This window comes from Staurois parvus, unplaced genomic scaffold, assembly GCF_062004578.1.
Source record: "Staurois parvus isolate SC_StPar_1 unplaced genomic scaffold, SC_StPar_1.0 ptg000165l, whole genome shotgun sequence".
NCBI lineage: Eukaryota > Metazoa > Chordata > Amphibia > Anura > Ranidae > Staurois > Staurois parvus.
The window spans coordinates 15,356,103-15,380,686 of NW_028317961.1; the positions used below are offsets into that span (position 1 = coordinate 15,356,103).

Sequence of the window (24,584 nt, forward strand, 5' to 3'; positions counted from 1 at the left end):
AGCGGCACTGCTCTGTATATCAGCTTCCATGTATTCCAGGTTACCTTGTTCTCAGCACAATGCTGTCACCGCTGGCTCCTCCCTCCCACCGCCTGCCTTTCTTCTCATAGGTTCTCCCCATCGAGGCGGCCCTTTAACTCCATCCTACACAAAGAATTTCTCTTCCTCCTTTGCTTTCTTCAATCGATCTGCAGCCAGTTCAGGTTGTCTGGGCTTCCTGTTGCTGAAGCCGCCTAAAGATCAGAGGAACAAACTTACTAGGTGAGTGCAAGGTAAGTCCCCATACATCAGGACTGCACATGGGGATCAGGCTTGTGTCTGGACTCAGGAGTTCTTGCCAAGGGACGGTGAGTCCATGTCATCGGTATGTGCAGGATAGCCTGGGGTATGTCTATATATGGAGCGATCAATGACAGATCATCCCCCAAAACATGGCTGCATCTGCATGGCTAGCTTTGCTTAGGCTTATGGTTTGATAAAAAAAAAAATGAAAAAAGTGTGTCTATTGTTGTATAGGAGGGATAACAAGGGAAAACACTGAATGAAATAGTGTATGGAGCTCTATGTATGTTGCAGATTTCATAGAATATATATTTTTAATGGCATTAAAATATGCTTAGCTGTGTGATTTTGAATGGGGATGCTCTTAAGAAAAGAGAAACTGCAAGTTTACTATGATCAGATTCTATAGAGGCAGATGACATTGGTGGGGACTCCTGGGACTTGTAGTTCTCCAGAGTAAGGAGACGTACAGCCTGTTGGGACATGTAGCTCTAAATCTCTCTACACATGTTACAGTCTGATTTGTAATCTGCTTTTATAGTTGACATACACGTAACAATCTGCTCAAACGAAATCCAAATTGTAATTATTGATCTGGAAGGAAAAATGGAATCGTAGGAAAGTTGGTCGTTAAGTGTATTGTGCAATGATCGATCTTTTTGATTGCATTTCCCTTCCAGACAATAAGGGCTCATTTACATTGCAATCCTCGTCTGCAGTTTTGCAAATGTATTTGCATGCATTTGTAAGGAGTTCAGAGCGCTTTTATGTCGTATTTGTGGTGCTTATTTTTTTAGACATTTTATAATTTTTTATTTATTTTAATTTTTTACCAAATTGCATTAACATGCAGTTTTCATGCATTCTGGTACATCTACATGTGAACAAAAATCATAATGGTGTACTGCTTCCCCCCCCCCCCCCCCCCCCTTTTTTTTTTTTTTTTTTTTTTTTTTTTTTTTTTTTTTTTTTTTATTTTGCGCATAAAAGCACCACAAACGTTTAAACTAGGCGAATTGAAATACAATTGTTTTTCTTGCATTTGTGTTCATACTGTATTTACACATTTGATTGCATCTGGTGTAAATGAGCTCTAAATTGAATGGCAATACGGATAGATAGAGAGAGAGGTGTGTGTGTGTGTGTGTGTATATATATATATATATATATATATATTTATTGTTCCGTGTATGGCCACCATCTATGTACATTCTTCTTTAGATTTACCAACAGCTATGTAGTGGAATGGCCTGCTTGATTGGATACAAATTGATTGGATAGGTAGGTTCTCCTATTTTACATACATTTGATACATCTAAAGTTAATTGCTAGATTGTAACATATATGGTGATCCTTAAAGGGCTAGTATCATTGTACAGTGCTGTGATAAATACAACTAGTTTGCTAGGATTTGTAGTTCTCTAGAGTCTGGGAAATGTAAGTATAATGTCCTGGGAATTGTATTTTTGTTGGAACATGAACGGAGGTAGCGGCAATGGCAAGGTTACAAGCCCAAAATAACTGGGAGGATAAAAGCTGTAAGAAAGACAGGGGACATATTGGCAGGGCTCTTTGGGACCTAGAGCAATGCATGCACAGTGTGCTGGGACTTGTAGGTTTGCAGACGCAGGAAACGTAAGTATACAATACTGGGACTGGTAATTCCACAGAGGCAGGAAAAATATTAGTGAGGCTAGCTGGAACTTTTCTGCCAGTAGGGTCTGCTGTGCTGGACACTGTATACAATGCATTCCATTTATTTGGTTTGGCAGTGTTTCTGTGTAGTGGGTATACAGCATTTAAGTGATGTGTACTATGCCACCACCAAATGAGTTGCATCTGTTTCCAACACGTCTCATCTGCAGAGTTCTGCTTCACCAAGGGAACTCTGGATAGTGGGCTGGCATTGAATGGGTCCTAGCTCTGCCATATTTAGGATGTTTGAAATGTACATCTAACAACATTTCTAGAGCTGTGGCTGCAAAGATTGGAAAAGAGGAAAAAGCTTCTCATATGTTTACACTGCCATTCTATAGCAGATCAGTGAAACATGGTAATCCCCTACAGCCCAGATATTGTACAAAGACCCCTCTGATCTCTTGAATAATCTGTCTGTTTATTATTCCTTCTCCTCTGATCACAAGGCTCTATAAAAACTCTAGGGTTGTCAACAGAGCCTTAGGTCTGCGTGACTTCAGTGAGTCTGGAGCATAATAGGCAGTTTAGGAACAAAACAATAAAAATGTTCTCCCTGTGCCTGCGTTGGTTTCCTCTGGGTTCTCTGGTTTCCTTCAACACTGCCAAAGACATGCTGGTAGGTTACTTGGCTCCTGTCTAAATTGGTCCTTGTAGGTGTATGTGTGAGTTAGGGACCTGTTTGTAAGCTCCTTGAGGACAGGGACTGGTGTCAATGTAAAGTATACAATGTATATATGTAAAGTGTAGGCACTTTTATAATTACCAATAACAATATAATATGAAAATACAATAGAGGGAATTTATCAAAAAGGGAGCAGCCAGAATCTGGACTAGCTGTGCCTAGCAACTAATCGGCTTCAGCTTGTTTAGTAAGGCATAGTTTACTCTTGCAGTTGGGGAGTGGTAAAAATTGGTGGTTGAAACAGCTTTTTAAACCCCCCCCCCCCCCTTTCCCTTTACTGTTGCAAAGGCAGCCTGATGTGGTGTACACACCTCACAGGCAAGCAGCACACATTATCTGCCCTGTCACTTTTTCAGTGGCCAGTACTGCCACCAAATATGACATATTCAAGTGAATGGGACTGCACTGTGAAGCAAGTGCTGGGCTCACAGTTGCAGCACGCTATTTCTATTAAAACAGCCAATTCGACTGTTAAAAAAATTAAAGAAAAAAAGTAATTCTGGAGGCGGCAGTATCATTTCCTGAATGCCTGTTCCCCACGTCTGCATCGCATCTGCGTAAAGCAATCCACTTCACAAAGCAATGCAGGTGTATACAATCCTTGACTGGTTACCATGCACAGTTGCTCCTAGATTCTGTCTGCCCCAGTCCTATGGCCCTTTAACACTGATCAGCTTTTGATGTACCTTTTGTTGTTTAAAAAGCCGAACAAAAATGCATGAAAAGTATATCCCTTTAAATCCTGTTCACACCAGTTTGCTGTAGGTTTTATTGTGTGATGTTCAGTGTGTACTGTAAGTGTGCAAATGAAAAGAAACTGACAGTTCCAGTGAACACAGCCACAAGGATTGGTGCCAGCCCTGCACAGTTGTCGTTTGCTAAACTACAGGAGGGGGGGGGTCTTTTTAGTCCAAAGAGGAAACTGGGATGTCTGATTAGAGTATCTGAGATAAAAATGAGTACAAGACTCAGCTCTGGATTTTTGACGGGAATAACTGGATTTTTTTGTATTTATCGAACAGGTATAACAAAATGCTTTTAAATATCTGTCTAACAGATGAGAAAAGTTACATATATTGTTGTATACACTTTAGTCCAGAAAAACAACAATGCAGTCCATACATGAGAGAGAGAGAGAGAGAGAGAGAGAGAGAGAGATTCATACATACATACATACATACATGGTTCTGCCCATAGATGGATCAAAATTCAGCTGGTTTAGCAGGAGCCAGCAGAATTTCAGTGGATATGTAGCCTCTACTGTTCAGCACAAGTTGATTATTAGATCGACTTCTGCCCAACGAAAATGTTGGAAAACATTTGTCAATCAGTGGCTTCAGCTGCTGATCAGTGTATTTTGACAGCAGAGAGTACAGCTGTCAGAAGATAATGTCCCTGTGGGGGGGATTCTTCCATTCACATCACTTGTGTTGATGGGGGATTCTGTAGTTTCATTGAACTAACACAATCCCATTTTACATAATTCCACTAAACCCCTCTATCTGTAAGTTCTTAGTGGAATGATGCTCAGTTCATCCTTTTTTATATAGGTTTGAACTAAGGGATTTTTTTTTTTTTTATTCCTTTTGGATAGAATAAGGGAGGGCTATAACCCCTGTCATTTTTTTGCCATCTGTGTCCCATTGAGGAGATTTCCCTTTACTTCCTGTCCCATAGCCAAAACAGGAAGTGAGAGGAAATCCCTCCAGTGAGGGAAATCACTGCTTTCTATCAGGGTCACAAGAACTAGTGTCCCAATTGGAAAATCCCCCTCTATTCCTTTTCTTTTGACCCCCACAATTTAGGATTTTTTTCCCTTAGTGATCATGGTAAACAGGACAAATAAAGGGGGTGAATCTCCCTAATGCGGGCACAGACGGCAACATGAACCTGACACAGATGTCTATGCAAATAGCACCAAAAGTAGTGCATGCACTACTTTAGAAATCGTTGCGGCTCCCACCAAGTCGGAACCGCACCGATATGACCGCTCTGATAGCCGACAATAGGGTACGAATTGCAAGCCGCATGCCAAGTCACACCTGATGTGACCGGGGGGGGGGAGCGTGTGTGTCATTGTGGGGGGGCAGGTTAGAAATTCACCGAGGTAATTGGAGAGAAGAAAGGTGAAGCCTGCAATTAAGAATTGTCATTTCTTAACATTTTGCCAGGTGTCTTTACTTTTCATTGTGATGGTCCCCTTGAAAGTTTGGTTATATAAACAGCAGTTCCATCCCCAGCTAGTGAACTGAGAGGTTTCTGTGAAAAGCCCTGACAACTGTCAACAGGAAGGAGTGGGTGTAAGGAAATGTCTTTTCAAAACTTCCACAAATGCAGCTTCCTGCTTTTCTAAGTGTTTGTCATACCAAAGTGCATAGGTTTCTTCATGGATATACCATGACTGCGTGTCAGAAATTACTGCTGGAAATGTTTATACTAAAGTTTTGTGATTCTGCTACAGCGGTAGTAGACTCTGCATGAGTTGTGGTGTTAGTCGGGTATTTTTTTTTTTTTTGTTTTTGTGTGTTGTTTGTTTTAATCATACCCCCTGCAGGCTAATGCCATGTTGTGCTAGTGTGCACAGCATACTAATACTAGCACATTATGAAAGACTTACCTGTCATAATGTGCCATTGGGTGCCAATAATGCTCCTGAACAGCTCAGTGTACTTTACAGCTGACAAGCAGGAGGAGCATGCATGACAGAACAGACCGATAGGGTCTTTCCTGTCATAAAAGCCCTACCTGTCAGCAATTTAAATAAAAAAGTTTAGTACCACTTTAACAAAGTAAATTTTTGGAAACCATGAAAGTTCCAAATGCATTGTCCTGAGAAGATGCTTACCATGAAATACTTATAGGTATAAGTGCAGAACAGCATACGTACATAATTTTTGCAAAAAAAAAAAAAAGGATGTGGAGGAGGAATAGACTAGCAACAACAGAAGACACTTACTGAGTTGAGAATACCTTTTAAACCACTTCATGTCTAGACACACTTACCCCCTTCCTGCCCAGGCCAATTTTCAGCTTTCAGAGCTGTCACACTTTGAATGATAATTGCGCGGTCATACAACACTATACCTATATGAATTTTTTTAGCTTTTTTTTTTTTTTTAACCGATGAAACTTTTTATTTTGGTGGTATTTATTCACCACTGGGATTTTTATTTTTTTTTTGCTATATAGATGAAAGTCCAAAAATTTTGGAAGTGTTTTTCTTATAAAATTTTGCAAATAAATAATCTTTCTTCATAAATCTTGGCCACAATTCAGTTATCTTTTTAGTAAAAAAAAAAAAAAAAAAAAACCTAAATTAGTTTATAACCAAAAATTATTATTTTTCTACATATTTATTTAACATTCTGTCACCCTAGCAGTGCAGTGTCACCATAGTGACACTGTACTACTTGTGAAGGGTGATGAAGATATTTATTTTTTTACACTGATTGCTTTTACACCCATAAAGGCTGTAAAAGCAATCATTTCTCCTTCTCTCTGGCTGCATTCTTGCAGCCATTGAGAAATACTGGTGAGAGCTGTGATTGGTCACAGCTTGTCACATGGCACAAGGCTGTTGTGAATAGCCTTGTACCATGTGACCTCTGTGATCATTCAGATTTCACACATAGTAAGCAATGATGTAAGAAGTGACATCTTGCTTACTACTATTCATGTGATCACTGATTGACCAATCAGCGATCACATGATCGGGACCTCACACAGAGATCCCGTACAGCGATCAGTGTCGCATGCTCCCAGGGAGTGTGCACAGTCCAAAATGGCGGGCGTCGTTTATAGGGTTTAGTGTCATTTAAAAAAAACAAAACAAAACACATTATGAAAGACTTGCCTTGGGCTCAGTTCACACTAGCGTTGAAAGCAGCATTTTTAATGCTTCACAAACACCTATGAAAATGATACACATGGCCGCACACAGTGCTGTTCACACTGAAGCGTTAGCGTTGTGTAAAAATTGACGCTTAGAATGAAGCCCTCCAACAGACCGCCAACTGGTCTTCCACCGCCAACTGGTCTTCCACCGCCAACTGGTCTTTCTTCCAGGTTTGCGGGCACTGACCACTTGATTGGCTGAACTGCGATGACGTCGCTCACGAGCATGCGCGCGGGAGTCTCAGCCGTGGCGCAGGGCTCTGAAGGAACTGCATGGGTATGCCATTCCTTTGGAGCGCATGTGCCGTGATGTCATTGGCTGCAGTGGCACTGATTATCTCCTAAGCGGTGCATGTTTAGAAGGTATTCCTTGTACCTACAGGTATGCTTTATTATAAGCTTCCCTCTAAATACAAGTGTCCAGCGGGATTTTTCTACCACTTTAATCTGTGGCTTTTGCGTTCTTCCTCCCTGGTTCTGGTTGTGATGACTGGTCGGCCGAAGCAATGCTTCTTCTTGCCACCGCTCTCGCAGACGTGCAGTCAGTGCAGGACCCATGGCCACCTCATCAGATCGGAACATGGGACCCACATTCCAGCACCAAATCGCAGAAGACCAGAATGCTGTTTGTTGCAAGATTGTGAATTCAGCTACTACTGCATATAACAATCTTTATAATACATAAAAGCAAAAGTTTGCTTGTGTTTTTTTTTTTTTTTTTTTTGTAGCTGGAGTGCTGGTTTACAGTAAATCTTCCATAAGAGAAATATAGGTCTGCCATTGCTGACAACCTTCTGAAAAAGCTAGTTTCCTGGCTCTCATGCAGACCTACTGCAGGGGTGTGGACATTTTTTGAAAAAAACTGTTTGTCCAGGGACTAAATCATTGTCACAATCTACTTGTCCCTCATGACAATCTACTTGTCCAGATAAAAATAAATACATTTTTACCAAAATCCTATTTAATTCTGAGGTGCTTTTAGAAATGTCTGGGGCTTTTAAAAACAAAAGGGGCTTTATGGCGACTTAACCACTTACCTACCGAGCACTTGTACCCCCTTCCTGCCCAGGTCAGTTTTCAGCTTTCAGCGCTGTCGCACTTTGACAATTGCGCTGTCATGCAACACTGCACCCATATGAAATTTTTATAATTTTTTTCCCATACAAATAGATCTTAATCCTGTCAACGGGGACCCGGAAGTGACATCATAACATCACTTCTGGGGCAGGACAAGAAGGGGAGGGGCATGGATGATTAGCCGACGGCTGTGAGCTGCTCCCAGGCCTGTAGATGGGCAAGTGGAGCCTGGGAGACGTCATGCAGGGGGAAATTCACACGGTGGGGGGGGGGGGGGGGGGGGCTGGCACTCTGTGGAAGCAATCGGTGGCAGCGCTGCCGCCCGAATGCTTCCACCTGACTGGTGAGCCCTGCTGCTTTCCCCCAGCAGGGCTAAAGGTTAAAAAGGAAAAAAAAAACTACCCACCCGAACTACATGTCCCAGGCGTTGGGCAGTATAAAGTCAACATCCCTGCCTACTTGTATCGGCATAATCTGAGTAATTTATAATAGGAGGAAGTTGAGGAAAGGTGCATTCTTTTTCCATGTCACCAGCTCACTGTATTGAAGACAAAGGACTAACATCGCAACTTGAAGGAAAGCTCTGTATGTTGTTGTGGGTTTTTGTTTTGTGTTGTGTGGGGGTTTTTATTTATTTTTATTTTTTTTTTTTTTATCATGAGCCATATTCTGGGTGTAACATGGTGCCAAGCTGCTAAAATGAGTCTGCAGGAGACTTAGCATTTCACCTAAAAATCACTGATAGCGGTTACAGTGCTTTGCAGACTCTTATGCAATAAAATAGAAATTAATGCAAATATGGGTGTATTTTTTAATTTGTGTTTTTTTTGCAAAAGGTAAAATTAGCTTTTAAAGCCCAACTCTGGTCACAGCCCCACTGCAAAGGTTAACTGCTCATTTTTGTCTAGGATGGGGGTTGAAAGGAGATATACTTGCCTAATCCTCTGATCCTCCTCTTACAAGTCCGGTCATTCTGGCTCCTGCTCCCACCCCACTGCTCCCTGCAGTCTAGCGATCTTGTGCGGTTGATTTATTCCTGACGTCATCAAGCCCATAGATCTGCTGTGGCTGTGAGGTTGTCAAGAACAGTCCACCGCTGGTTTGTGGGGGAGTGCATTTTGCCGCTGGAGCAGAGGATAAACTTTCTGTTCGCCCCTGGACACAGCCCCACTGCATGGGAAAACTTTATTTATTTTTTTGCCTGGAGTTGGGCTTTAAAACTAAATAGTCTTGTAAATTTTTCTTTACATGAAATCTTTGCATGATTTACATCTGCATTGTGGTGCGCTGTGGCATGCGTGCAATGTCCAGTACTGAATTAATGGCACTGCAAAGCACGCACAGTGTTGTATGTATTACTGTGCATTGTGATAACATTCCCTCTCTGTTGCACAAGAGCTGGGGGAAGAGAAACTGCAGTACACGGATCTTAAATCAAACACAATATATACGGTACAATCCCAAAAATACATTTACCTCTGATAAAACTTACATAAAACCTAACATGTAATACAAAATTGACTAAATGAGTTCATATTTGTCCATAATGATCAATAAAGTCCATAGTGAACGTCTAACAGCAGGCAGCACTACCAAGAGATAGGAACTGATCTCTGAAAAGACGGTAGGGAATAGAAGGGGGCACTAAGTGTAGTATTAAAAAAAAAAACAGCTTTAATTAGGCAGCCAAATGTGCACTTTCCTAAATCCACGAAGCGAGCACTTGTTTTAGCAGTAGCATCAGTAAGAGGGATTGTTTGCACAGCAGGAGGAAATGTCAGGATGGACAGACATCGGAAAGCAGGACTGGAAGCAACGCCAAGCAATGGTTCATCCCGCAGCCTGATGTCACTTCTGGTTCCGCATTCCGTGGTGGTTTCGGCTGCCCGTCCATCCGTGGCCACCCGGCTCTTCCATCTATGCTACCAACCACTGCTGACCTCTCCCTGTGGTGTACAGACGATCCCTCTTACTGATGCTATTGCTAATACAAGCGCTCTTTTCTTGGATGTATGCAAGTGCACATTTGCTGTCTATTAAAGCTGTTTTTTTACTACTACACTTAGTGATGCCTCCTTGTGTTCCCTACTAGCACACTGATCTTCCTAGTGAAAGGCTGTGTGGGGGGGTGTCAAGACAAGTCTGATCATTGGAGGAGAACAGGCTGAGTTCCCGGCACAGCTAGAGAACTGACCACACTGTGCTCTCCTGCTTAGTGTGGTCATCTTTTAATAGGAAAGCAGAAGGACTGTCAGGAACACCAGGGATTTCACACAAAGGAAGTAATGCAAAGAGAACAGGATACCTTTTTCATGCAAGTACATAGTACAGCAAACACATCCGGAATATGAAATGTTGGGTTTACATATTCTTGAATGTTTTATTGCACCACGGAATAAAGGTCAAGCATAGTAACTATTGATCTCCTTATTAGTCATAATATTCCTGGCTTCTATTCATTATCTCAGATGAAATTGATTTTGACAGTGTCTTGTAAACATTGAGGACTGTCAGAGACCTGGAATGGGGGGTGGGGGGTGAGAGCTTAGCCTAGGGGAGAGAATGAGTCTTGACTTGAGAAAAAGTTGAGATTTGCGCAATGGCTTTATGTTAAAAATAATAAGTATAAGAATCCCAGACAGGACAAGTAGTGACTTTATTCAATAATGTACTTTAGAAATTTTAGTCTAAACCGGTTTAGTTTGGTAGAAGGTTCACTTGAAACCACATGACCTCTTGGGGCCTGTTTACACAATCACCCCACGGTACTGTGTGTGTTACTGCATTGCTGATTAGTGTGTGTTATGCACATTGATGTAGTGCCATCAGTTCCACAAATTCATTAATTTGTGTTACACAGCAGCACAATGTGTTAGTTGGTGCCTTCTGCTGCAAAAAATGCTGCATTCATGGTTTTGGGTCCTAATGCACTGTACATTAACCAGAAAACCAACGTGTATGTTTAGCTGGGCAGATGTGAATGGGCCCTTATTGATCAATTTGGTATTAAGGTAATCTTAATTATTGTTTTTTATTTATTTTTTGTTTTCTCTTAGGGTCTATGCACACTTAGCGTTTTTAATCTTGCCAGAAAAATGCTCTCAAAAATGGAAAACGAAAGTGAAGTGTGGTTGTTGTGTGTGGTGGTGTTTTTGTTTTTTGTTTTTTTGTTTTGTTTTTTACACCAGTGTGCATGGACCCTTAGATTGTATTTAAATAATAACTGACTTCTCTTAGTTTCTCCATTGTGGTCTGTTAAAGTGGAACTAAACCTAATTTTGTAAAAGCTGGTAGCTGTAAATTGCAGAAGAGACATGCTAGGTCTCTTCTGCAATAGCAAACACCTGCCTGCTTGCAGACTTCAATTAAAGTGGATCTACACTGTATCTGAGCACAAGAAACTAAACTCATTTTAATTCATTTTTTAAAACTCACCCATCCATCTGTGTCTGATTTATTTTGCTGAGAAATTACTTTGAACACTACCCCCTAGTATTTCTGGCTGTGGCCATTGTATGTAAGGGCAGACAAACCATGTAGCGTTTACTTCCTGGAAGCCGTCTGCCCTTAGCTCAGGTATGCGGGCAGGAGGGTGTGCTTCGCTGATAAAATCCCTCCTCCCCTCCTGAAGACTCCTGGGATGTATGACATAATTTGCCTAGGCATGGAAACCAGGAAGTAACTGAAGAAATGTGAAAGGTTTTAAAACCGGAAAGTATATCATTTACCCATCTATTTACTAATGCTAGCAGCATAAGGATTAAAAATAATCAATGGTGATTGAGAGCGTGAGGTTCTGCTTTAAATGTACACTGAGATGCGCACGTGCAGCTCAGTTTGCATACCCAGCACACTCTAGCTGTGCCAGAATGACTGGACTGCTGTGTGAATGACCAGAATGAAGTCACCCCATCCCCACTCCTGCCAGTCAATCAAGAGGATGAAAACCTGGCACCCAGAAGTGGCACAGGGGAGGGTGTCGGCGAGGGCTATAACTGCTGCATCAGTGAAAGGTGTAGGTGAATATTTTCAGGAGTTTAGTTTCCTATTTAAATATACAGTTGAAAGTGTTTTGTTATATCTGTTAAGTGCAGAAAAAATACTCGTTGATCCTGTCAGAAATCTTGTGAGCTAATAAACTTATTGATTACATTGTTTCCAGCTTTCTAGGAGGACTACAGAATCCCTCTGCTCTATTTTTGTGGGGAATAGGAGAGGGGGAGGTGTTTTGTAGTCCAAATCAGAAGATCAGCCTAGGGTGACAACGCTGCTTTTCCATAAATACAGTATAGTGAGGCTAGCCATACACTATACAATTTTCTGGCCAATTTCCTTTAGATTTACCTTCAACTATATAGTGCAAGAGCCTGCCTAATTGGATACAATTGAAAGTGTTGTTTAGGTTTGACCTCCTATTATATGGTTTTTGGTAAATCTAAACCAAAAATCTTAAGAAAATTGTATAATGTATGGCCAGCCTTAGTGTAGTCACCCTAGGACAGGAATTGTGTTATTGGCAAGATTATCAGCTGATGGTAAGGGGGGGGGGGTGTGGATGAATTAGGTCACCACATCTAAGTAATGGTAAGTTGCAATATATTACCTTTTTTAGGTTCTTAAAGCTGAGTTCCACTCACCCTGTCAAATAAAAGTAAGCAGCTACAAAAACTGTAGCTGCTGACTTTTAAAAAAAAAAAAAAATACAGCCACTTACCTGTCCCTCAGTCCTGTGGTGTGTGTCCCACAGCTCGTTTCACTGTGGGCACCCGGCTGTGATAGCTTGTAACTTCACAGCCGGGTACCCACTGCACATGCGCGAGTAGCACTGCGCTTCAGGAATGGCCCTATAGTCTTCTAGGACCTGTCACGTGTCCCAAAAGACTACAGGGAGGGAGCACACCTTCCGTTTCCAATCGCCTAGGCGATTGGACTGGAAGTGGGAGCTGTTACCTGTCAAATTTGGGTACCTGCTCCCCCCCCCAAGGTGCTAATCCTCAATGGGGAGCAGGGGAGCAGTCCTAAAGTGGTACTTCCCCTTTTGGGTGGAGCTCTGCTTTAAGTTCTTTACATTTTGCCGACTTCATAATGTATATATGTGGCAGCAAGAAAAGTGGTCTTTAACGCCCAGCCACTGCACATATGTGTCTTTGGTGGCCTGAGGTTGCATGCCGAGAGCACCTTCACTGTGAGCTCCCAGCAACTCTGGCTTATACTTTTTTGGTATCGGCTATCGGTTCTTTATAGGCACACAACCACATGGCTATATCTGTGTCTACAGTATAGACCGCTAAGAACTACTGTTATACAAGCAACTTTGTAGCTGCTACAAATCTCTATTTTCTGTGTTAATTGTTGTTGCATGCAGAGTTGCCACTGTAGACAGCTAAAATACCATCATAATCAAGTACAAATCACTGATATGGCATGGACATCAGTAGCTGCATTGGATAACATGATTATGAACCAATGCTGGCAATTTCGTAGCCAGCGCAAAATACTGCAGAAAGTCAGTCAGTTTCTTGGCGGCTCAGTGACACATCGTTGAAACTTTTTGGATACACAGACCTCTTATTGTATGTAATTAATGTTTCCCATTAAAACACACATGTGCACGAACATCTATTACAATGATTCTGTAGGAGCTACAAAGTTGCTTGTGTGACATGACCGTAATGCAAGTGATAAGTGCCATATTGCTCTACATTCTTCTTCTTTGCATTTCCCAGTGCACATAAATTGTGGATATGACTGGGAATGGAATTTAGATTTAAAGTATGACTAAAGGCAAAACTTTTTTTTTTTTTTTTATAGTTTTGGATAGAGTGGAGAGAGGTGTCTGTCTGTCTGTCTCTGTTAGGGAGATTCACCCTCGCTATTTGTCCTGGTTACTGTTCTCATTGAAAGTAAAGGAAAAGCCCAAATATTGGCTTCTCCCAGAAAACTAATAGAGGGAGACTTTTCTAATGGGGACACTAGCTCTGGGGGTCCCCAAGGAATTCCCCTAATTTGCAGGAATTTCCTCACTTCCTGTATGGCTATGGGACATGAAGTAAAGGTAAATCTCCCCAAAGGGACACAGATGGCAAAAAATAAACTGACAGGGGTTATGACCCTCCCTTATTCTATTCAAAACTGGGGGAAAAAAGTTTTTGCCTATTCTACTTTAATCTTATTTGTAAGCTTAAAATGTTACTAAACCCACAACAGTAAAAATCAGTCTCTATATTCAGTAAAGCATGCTTGTTCTAATCACTGTGGAACATAAGGGGTTAATCTCCTGCATTGTGTAAAAATACTGTTTGATCCTGACTTCTCTGATCCTCCCTTTCTTCCAGTGTTCCCCTCTTATCTCCTGATAAGACAGATCATGTGGCATCACTCTGCACATGCTCAGTTTGGTGTGTATTGCTAGAGAGAGTGCATGTGATCAGCACAGGGCCAATCAGCGCTATCCAGACAGATCAGGGGATCTACATCCTTCTAGAGCAAAATTAAAATTCCTCCTACAAGCTTTAACCAGTGCTCTGCTGGAAACTGATAAGTCACAAGACTGCTGATGAGAAAAGGTATTTTAGCAGGTTATATTTACTAAAATAATTGCACTTCCATGTTCTGTGTACTGTGGGAGACCAGGTATAGTGAATGCAGGGTCCTGGGTTTAGTAACACTTTAACAGAAGAAACATATATAGCATATACTAAATTTCAAAATGTATTGGTATAAATCAAATGAAGGTATCCCATTTAATTTAAAAGATGACTCCTTCTTTATTTCAGATTGATAATGAATGTAGACAATGAAGTTAGACTCTTGGTGGAGCAGATCCATCGTCTTGGCACAAAAGGTGAATATATTGTGAAAATCTGTTTAATATAAAAAAATATATACAGGAATTGTAGATAATATATGAGTAACACTTGATGAATACTGGCCATAGCTCCTGAAGATGCTCCCATTTGTGAGCTATTTTTATTAAAACCTGCATAAGAGCCCATCAACTTAAATAGTTTAGTGTGTTTTTTATTTACTATGGTCAGAGCTAAAGAGCAAATAGTCTAAATTTGAAATATTGTAAAGGAATAGCAAGTAGACCTTCATCTGGCACCAGGCTCCCTTCGACAGGGCTGCGCACAATCGTGTGTGTGTGTTATTTTTGGGTAGGGGTTGTGCGCCCCGCCCTTCCCATGCCACCATTGGCGGCTACAGCTATCGATCACCGGGTCCTGGCTGGAGATTTTCCGCTGGCACCCAGCGATCGCCGAGGAACACTGACAGGGGAAAGGTCTGTATGTAAACAAAACAGATCTCTCCCCTGCATAGCAGAGCAATACAAAGCAGTATGCTTGCATCGAAAAGCACACAGTTAACCCCTTTGATCGCTCTAGATGTTAACACTTTCCTGCCCAGTGTCATTAGTACATTGTCAGTGCGTTTTATTAGCACTGATCACTGTATTAGTGTCAAAGGACATATCGTATTTTTCGCTCCATAAGACACACCTACGTTTTTTAGAGGAGGAAAACAAGAAAAAAAATATTCTGAACCAATGGACTGCGGACACAGCACAGGGGACGACCAGAGGCTGCGGACACAGCACAGGGGACGACCAGAGGCTGCGGACACAGCACAGGGGACGACCAGAGGCTGCGGACACAGCACAGGGGACGACCAGAGGCTGCGGACACAGCACAGGTAGGACTAAGGAGCAGGTTCTGCTGCATAGAAGAGCAGAGCGGCTGGCCCGATATTCTAACACGGCGATGGGGGGGGGGGGGATACCGGGCCGGCCGCTTCATAAGACGCACAGACATTTTTTTTTGGGGAAAGTGCGTTTTTTATACAGCGAAAAATACAGTAACTTTCATTTGGGTGCAGCGTTGCATGACCGTGCAATTGTAAGTTAAAGTAACGCAGTGCCATATCACAAGAAATGTCCTGGTCAGGAAGGGGGTGTAAATCCTCTGGAGGGGCAAGTGGTTAAAGGGGCTGTTAACATGCCTGTGAAAAAAAAACAGAACTTCCGCTGTTTTTAAAACACAACGTACCACCACTCACAGCTATTTCGTTGCTCAAAGAAAAAGGTAAAGTTGAGCTTCATGGCAGATGTGGAAAACAGAATTTAATTGTTTCCAGGCAACTAGCATAAATAGCAATCTGAATGCCTTGGGACGTCATGTGTTCTTTCTATAGCATTCCAGGTACCCCAAAAACTGCAGCACATTAATTACATGCCAGAAGTCACTTTCTTGGGCTAGAGCTATACAAGAGTTTAGTACCTCATTCATGCTACTAAGATTGCTAAGAGTAGAAATTAAATACCAAGCAGATCAAATAAATGGCCGGCTATAGTGCAAGCTATAAAAGTAACATACATTGGCAATTAATTTGACATATTCACACAAAGCCCTAATCATGTGAAACTGGTTGCTACAAGATACTACTGCATGCACCATGGCATGGGGCCCTATAGCAACATTTTGATGGGATTCCCAGGTTGACTTTCTATGTAGCAGTATCAACTGTGATAATAATTGGAATTGATCTTGCCTTAAAGTACACCTAAATCAAGGACATAATAATTGCTGCCCCATAAGGTTTTAGCCGAGGAGAAACTTTGAGGGTTTTTTACAGCTTTAGACATTCTCGGTTATTTCAGTCTCTAGCAGGAGTTCAAAGGGCAACAAATCTACACTGCAAAGACAGCAAAGCTTCTTACTGCACAGAGAGGGATCAGTGACTAGCTACGATCCCGAGGTCTGGCAGCCTGTCTGTACTGGAAACTGTTTAGTTTTCCTTACCAGCCTCCCTAATAATAGGTAATCTCCTACCCAAGGCCCCATAGCAGCTGTGTGGGCTACTATGGCTATTGTTACAGCATTGTTCTATAGGGAGCCATTTGTCCTGTTTAGCTATCATTGGCTACTCCTAGTAATTTTAGTAGTATACCTGAGCTGCAAAAAATTGTAGTAGCTTTGGCCTTATAGGGTGAGTGCCATCAAGTGATTAGATCTCTCTGTATCAAGAGATTAAAGTTGCATAGTCCTCATACTGACCTCTGACATGAGGAAAAATGAAGCACTCATATGCCCCTCCAATTTATTATGTCTCATGAGACATTAATCAGAATGTCATTACAATTAGGGCCCATTCATGCAAGCGTGCACATTATTACAACACATGGTAATGTTTTACATACGTTAAAACATTTATTCTGACTGGCACTTGGCATACCTTCCTAGAATACATGTATTTCAGTGCAATGCTCGAACGTAAATGCTTCCCTAATGCAACTCACACGTAACGAACATGCATTTAATGCCCCAGAGTTGACCAGGATAGGATGAATGGGCCCTTAAGAATGAATGACTGGTGGGAGGGACATTCCTCTGGGCTTCCAGAATCTGGAGCAGCCTGTACATGGCAACCCATTTACCTCTACCTTTCATTTTCAAAGCTTAAAGCGGAACTAAAGTCTTAAAGTGATTGATAACAATCACCTTGTAAAACAACCCATCAGTTTACCGCTTTAGGACCACTGGCATTGTACTGCGGACAGACTGCTCCTACAGACTCGACGACATACCTGTGCCTATTTCCAGGTTCAAGATGACTGCCCACTCCCACTGTGATTGGACACAGCAGGATTTTGTCAGCAAGTCCCGGCCAATGAGTCCGTGGCCAGGACCAACTGATCGGCTATGTCCAATCACAGCCCAGAGCCTTTTTTTGACAAACCATACAGGGCTCAGTACAGAGGGAATGATCTTTGTTTCTTCTCCCTGCAAACCATGAGAAGAAACCAAAAGCAGTTCCACATTTTGTCATGTTACAACCAAAAATGTAAATGTATTTTTGTAATAGACCAACACAAAGTGGCACATAATTGTGTAATGGAAGGAATATAACTGGTTTTCAAAATTTTTTACAAATATCTGAAAAGTGTGGTGTGCATTTGTATTCTGCTCCCCTGAGTCAATAGTTTTATAGAACCACCTTTTCACTGCCATTACAGCTGCAAGTCTTTTTTGGGGATGTCTCTACCAGCTTTGCACACATCTAGAGTGAAATGTTTGCCCATTCTTCTTTGCAAAAAAATAGCTCAAGCTCTATCAGATTGGATGGAGAGTGTCTGAGCATCTGTGGCAAGACTTGAAAATTGCTTTTCACAATTGGATTTAGGTCTGGACTTTGACTAGGCCATTCTAACACATGAATATGCTTTAATCTAAACCATTCCATTGCAGGTCTGGTATGTTTAGGGTCATTGTCCTGCTGGAAGGTGAACCTCCACCCCAAATCTCAAATCTTTTGCAAACTCTTAACAGGTTTTCTTCTAAGAATGCTCTGTATTTGGCTCCATCCATCTTCCCATCAAATCTCTCCAGCTTCCCTGTTCATGCTGAAGAAAAGCTTCCCCACAACATGATGCTGCCACCACGTTTCACGGTGGGGATGGTGTGTTCAGGGTGATGCGCAGTGTTAGTTTTCCACCACACGTAGTGTTTTGCTTTTAGGCCAAAAAGTTACATTTTGGTCTCCTCTGACCAGAGCACCTTCTTCCATGTTTGCTGTGTCCCTCACATGGCTTCTCACATACTGCAAACAGGACTTCTTATGGCTTTCTTTCAACAATGGCTTTCTTCTTGCCACTCTTCCATAAAGGCCAGATTTGTGGAGTGCATAACGAATCGTTTTCCACATCTGAGCTGTGGACCTCTGCAGCTCTTCCAAAGTTGCTATGGGCCTCTTGGCTGCTTCTCTGATTTAATGCTCTCCTTGCCCGTCCTGTCAGTTTAGGTGGACAGCCATGTCTTGGTAGGTTTGCAGTTATGCCATACTCTTTCCATTTTCGGATGATGGATTGAACAGTGTTCTGTGATATGTTCAAAGCTTGGTATAATCTAACCCTGCTTTAAACTTCTCCACAACTTTATCTCTGACTGGTCTGGTGTATTCCTTGGCCTTCATGATGCTTTTTGTTCACTAATGTTCTCCAACAAACCTCTGAGGGCTTCACAAAACAACTATATTTATACTGAGATTAAATTACACACAGGTGAACTCTATTTACTAATTAGTTGACTTCTGAAGGCATTTGGTTCCACTAGATTTTAGTTAAGGGTATCACAGTAAAGGGGGCTGAATACAAATGCACACCACACTTTTCAGATCTTTATTTGTAAAAAAAATTTAAAAACCATTTTATCATTTTCTTTCCACTTCACAATTATGTAACACTTTGTGTTGGTCTATCGTATAAAATACATTTACGTTTTTGGTTGTAACATGACAAAATGTGGAAAATTTCAAGGAGTATGAATACTTTTGCAAGGCACGGTCTACCATCGTTTGTAGACTCAATAACTTTCACACAAACCAATCAATATACACTTATTGGTATTTTGTTTTCCAAAAGACATGTAGTAGATTTTGGCCTAAATTTATGAAGAAATGTGATTATATTTTTTTTTCCTTAATGCATATGTTTTACAGCAGAAAGGGGAAAAAAATTGTTTGTTTTTTTTAGTTTTTGGACTTTTTTTGTTTGTTTATATAATCAAGATTAAAAAAAACCCAGTGGTGATTGAATACCTCCAAAAGAAAACTTTATTTGTGTGAAAAAATATAAATTTAATTTGGGTACAGCGTTCCATGATTGCGCTATTACCAGTTAAAATAACACAGTGATAAATGGAAAAAAGGCCTAGGTCATGAAGAGGGTAAAACATTCCAGGGCTCAAGTGATTAAAATAGAAATGAAAGACAAAACATTTGTGTAAATATTTAAACATTATAAACACTTTTTTTTTTTTTTTTCTTTTCTATAAAGTGATCATATTCCCTCTGTTTTCAGTTGAATAAGAGGAGAAGGGGAGGAGAAGCAGCAGCGCACTGGTCTTGCCAGTGAAAGGCTGTGCAGGGGGGCACGTCAGGACAAGTCTGATCATTGTAGGAGAGCACACTAAGTTCCCAGCACAGCTTGGAAAGCCAAGGGACTGGCAGGAACACCAGGGATTTCACACCAAGGAAGCAATGCAAAGAGAACAGGATACTTTTTTCATATGAGTACAAGGTACAGCAGGCACATATCGGGAATATGAAATATTGGGTTTACATGTTCTTTAAAGTAAAAAAGGCTGAAGCAGGGTAGAAGATACCAGCAACAGTGAGGGATCTCAGACTGAACAAGAAGTAATTATTGCAGACTTTAGTTCTGCTTTAACTGAACAAGCTGAAGATGGAAGCTGATTGTTCTTTGCTGAAGTGAAAATCCTCTTTCACAGTAATGCTAATTTATGTAACTTTTGTTTATTTGCAGACAAGGATGGGAAAGTGAAAGTAAAATTTGGTGTATTATTTAATGATGACCAATGTGCCAATTTATTTGAAGCCATGGTTGGAACTCTAAAAGCTGCCAAACGTAAGAAGATTTTATCCTATGATGGAGAACTGCTTTTACAAGGGGTACATGACAACACAGAAATTCTGCTGCTTCAGGAGTAATCTAGATTACAGATATTTCAGCTGCACTAAAGAGAAACCTCTTTTTAGTCAAAAGAGAAAACTATTTTCTTCAGAAAACCTGTGCACAATCAAGACAATAAATGTGGTATTTTTATATGGGAAATTCATGGTAACATTTTTGTTACATTATTTTGTTTGAAAATGCCTTCCCTTTTTGTCACCTTTAATGTGTAAACCAGCAATAAAGTCATATCACCATTTGGGATTATGAAACAGTATCTGTGTATGTTATAAATCCAGCGACTATTACAAAAACAATACTGAATACATTAGTGCTGGCTCCAGTGTTTGGATGACAATACAAATATATCCAGATATGATTATACTACAAAGTGTTTGTTTATTTAAAGATCTTTGCTTTCCTGTTTGGTCATGGTGGATGATTGCTTTGCCAGTGTTTTCAGAACCAGCTGCCAAATCTTTTTGGAAACACACTTTTTTAAAATCTATAAAACCCTGTATCTACACTCTCTCTCATCTCGTGTACCACAAGACCACGTAATCTTCACTTTAAGTGACCCTAAACTATGGATTAAAGAAAAAATTGCAAGAATGTCTTCTTGGTGTCACACTGGTTTACCTACTCCCCCCCCCCCCCCAGCCTTTTTAAGAGTGTGGGGGTTTTTTTTGTCCCTCTTTTGCTCAAAAATGTGACCCTGTATATAAAATAGCACAGTTATTGAGTAAAGGGTGCAGCACTTCCAGTAAGTATTCAAGTAAGTGTTAGGACAGAAGTATCCAGCTTACCAGTGCATGTAACAAACCTATTTCTGTAATATTAAAACCATCTCAAATAATATAAAATTATGCGCAAAAATAGAATCCCTAAGATGATTATGAATCTAATAAATACGAATTCCTTAACAAAATTACAAACCCACCATTCCTTGTACTATGACAAATTTGATCGATCAATCAATATGATTGTGCAAAATAAAGTGCAACATTGCCACATAGTGTGCGCGCGCACACAATAAAAGTCCATAAATCTTAAAAAGTGCGGTAACAGACCTCTTCTTAATGAATATAATGAATATATAATCCTTCAAATGGTCACACATGTTCTGAAGTACTCACTCACCAGATTTTAAATAATCCCTTATTTACATAAGAAAGGTCTAAATGCTCTTTTATACAACAATCTCCACCATCTCCTTTGGGTATATTCCTGGTCACCACCTGTTACTCTTCCTCTCCTTTTATAAAGCCTCAGGTACTTCCAGAGCCCTTTTTTTTTTTTTTTTTTTTTTTTTTTTAAAAATGCTCAATAGTACTATCAAGGCACCCTGTTCTAAAATGCAAAAAACTACTCTAGACTTGTCACGGCATCAACACATGTTGTACAAAGCAAATTTTATCTTTGCAGATTGGTACTGACTAGTATTCCAGCATCTATCTCTTCTTTGTTTCTCTCCCTCATTAGGCTGGTTCTGACAGGGCCAAGGGAAAGGGAAAACAAGGATGTGCTTTGGTGCCCAATATCTTCTTTATCAACGTATGATGTCATTGGTTGTTAGGACACCAGCTGCTGCCCCACACAGTGCCGCACAGTAAAAACCTGTGGCTTTGTGTAAAAAGGCCAGACTTGATCCACTTGCCAGCCTATTGACATTTTGGGGCAATCTTTAGGCATTTTTGCCAAGGCATTAAAAAAACAAAAACCAGGAGCACCAAACAAAAGGACAGCAGCTCTTCAATGTGTGCACCACCTTAAACTGATATCAAAAACAAAAAAAGCACTTACTTCCAATAAATGTGCCCTCACAAAATTTGATAGGGTGTGGATAAAACAATTAATATATGCCATGATCTCTAAATAATACAAAATGCATGCATAAACATTGTATGTATCAACTACTCATGAGTAGACAAATCAGTGGAAAAAATATCAATTTCATATAATTACATAAAATAAATAAGTGAAGTGTCTATTCATATAATTACATGGAATAAATAAGTGAAGTGTCCATAACATTAAATATTTGAGTGCTGTGATATACTGATAGAGAACTTCTGAGTTTTGCCAAGGCACCCCTGAAAAAAAACATAAGGCACCCTGCTTGAAAAAGGATGTTCTATACCATTAAAAAAAAAAAAAATCAAACCATTGGGATCCCAATTATGGTGTGTTCTAAAATGATTTGACACACTGTTTCCCAAAACCTTTCTTTATGTTACTGATATGCTTTAAAACCTTGCGGTCAGCTTCTTAGTAGTTCCTCCCATATATTGAAGGCCACAAGGGCACTGCAAGATGTGGGTTACATGTGTGCTGTCATATAATATAAACTTATCTATGTCCTACACCAATTTAGTATAGAATAGTATAAACCAGGGCTTAAAATTTCAAGTCCTGAGCTACTAGCCAGGCCTTAAGAGTTACCTGCCACAAACAGACACCTGTACACACACAGGCATGTACATACACGCACAGACACATGTACACACACACAGGCACATACAGACATGCATACACACAGATACATGTACAGACACATGTACATCATTGGTGTCAGTGTCGGGGGGGGGGGATAGTGCCCCATCATTGGTGTCCGTTGGGGGGAGGGGATAGTGCCCCATCGTTGGTGTCAGTGGGGGGAGGAATAGTGTCCCATCGTTGGTGTCAGTGGGGGGGAAATGGTGCCCCATCATTGCTGTTAGCGGGAGGAATAGTGCCCCATCATTGGTATCAGTGACACAATGATGGGCCACTATTCCTCCCGCTGACACCAATGATACTTACCTTGCTGATCCCTGCTCCAGCCTGGGCTCACTCCCTCCCTCTCCCATCCACAGCTAGCATACCTGGCTGCAACAGCAGCACCATCTGCACGGCACAGACACTTACGGGTCAGCGGTCTTCCTTTTCCGGCCGCTCTCCTCTTCCCTTGCGGCGGTTGCTCTCTCACTTCTTTGATCTTCGCGCTGCTGCTCGGCTCCTCCTCTCCAAGCGCCACCTCCTCACCGGTGATTGGCCGCGTGTGTGCCTTTCCTGAGCTACAGTTCTGACGGCCAATCATCGGCGAGGAGGCGGAGCTTGCAGAGGGAGGGATAAGCTGCCATAGGCTGTTGAGTGATCCCGGAGGTGTGGCAAGATGATGGGCGACATGTCATCCCACACATTGCGATCCAGGGAAATTAAGACCCCCAGACCCGCTGACAACCTCCCTACCCCTCCTCCAGTAGCACCTCGTGGACTGGATCGATGTGGGACTGGGACACGGAGTCACGGACTCAGGTAAGACACAGCATCCCGCCCCTGTACTAAGTGTCCCTTCCATGGGAAAGAGAGGGGGCGGCGTCGCTGCGCTGCCCCCTAAAAAGTGCCGCAGTAGGCAAATGCCTGTTTGCCTCGCGGCAAATGCGCCCCTGGGACACACACCCGCTGCCACCATAATTTCCACTCGCCATTGGCAAGCAGGCGAGTGGAAATCTCAAGGCCTGGTATAAACCTTTCCTATCCAAAAATGTACCAACTTTTTGAGGGATCAGAAATATAATGAAATATCTTTGTTCTTAAAGCTGGGATTATGCAGTAAATTAAAATTCAGTTTTTTAAGCAGAAGTTTTCCTAATTTTGCATCCCTCATTCGTATTGGCCAGTGTTGCCTGTACTGCCTATTTAAATCCTGTTTATGAAGGCTGTGTCTTGTAATGATTTATGATGTGTATTATTTGTCAACAGCTTTTCTCTGTCCATTGATTTCACATTTCTCCTGGTATTCTCCAGCTGTTCTTCACTATATCCCTGATCAACGAACCTATTAAAAGAGAAGTATGGGAAACATTTAAAAAAAAAAAGAAATCATACTTCCCAAGGTGGATGAAGCATCAGTCCCCTGTCTGCTCTAAAGGTGAGAACTTAGTGATCACATGACGATCGCTGAGTCCTCACCGCCGGTGTGAGAAAAGAGTGGTGGCTGTCAGTCACCTCTGTCTGCTCTACTTGTAATTGCAACAATTTTCTAGGCGAAGTGGTGCATTATATCATGGAAATGCAGGGGCGCCAATATTTCTGGCCATGATTGTGGATACAGTATGTGAGATGATATCTTTTGGGCTGCATAAATTTACCTAAAATTAAAGTATTACCTAAATTTACTAAACTATTACGGATTTCTCATCCGTGAATCCCCAAATCCTTTTTCATTCAACTCAGATTCTCTCCTCAATCCTGTGGGGGCCTCAGTCTCCAGGTTATAAATGTACTACATTGACCAGGCCTGCTCTGCGATGGGGACTATGTATGCCAGACCTCCACAAATATTTTCGAGCCACCCAACTAGTTAAACTAATGGTGGTATCTAAACCCTGACACTAATAATTCAGCGACCATTTTACAATTACTCAAAGCCTTTCAGCTCCTCCTGTTTTGAGGGAAAGCGTCCTCATACCTTTTGACACCATCCATGCAGACTACACCTAA

At 41.3% G+C, this 24,584-nt stretch overlaps 1 protein-coding gene across 2 annotated transcripts; it reads left to right on the forward strand.

Annotated features, from left to right (window-relative positions):
• The first annotated feature begins 104 nt into the window (after window positions 1–104).
• On the forward strand, window positions 105–20,371 carry ABRACL (ABRA C-terminal like). Of its 2 annotated transcripts, none has more exons than XM_089676255.1 (3): window positions 105–261; window positions 14,410–14,477; window positions 19,953–20,371. In XM_089676255.1, exons 2-3 carry the CDS (start codon window positions 14,417–14,419, stop codon window positions 20,135–20,137), a joined length of 246 nt encoding a protein of 81 aa, XP_089532381.1. In that variant the 5' UTR covers window positions 105–261; window positions 14,410–14,416; the 3' UTR covers window positions 20,138–20,371. The 2 variants fall into 2 exon arrangements, with proteins under 2 accessions (XP_089532381.1, XP_089532382.1); XM_089676256.1 differs by having other exon boundaries at window positions 121–272.
• Window positions 20,372–24,584: the final 4,213 nt, after the last annotated feature.

Excerpts from the sequence above, each read along its gene's own strand:
- ABRACL (XM_089676255.1), top strand. The coding sequence starts at position 14,417 with ATGAATGTAGACAATGAAGTTAGACTCTTGGTGGAGCAGATCCATCGT. Across the intron at positions 14,478-19,952 it reads CCATCGTCTTGGCACAAAAG|ACAAGGATGGGAAAGTGAAA; the intron begins GTGAATATATTG and ends GTTTATTTGCAG.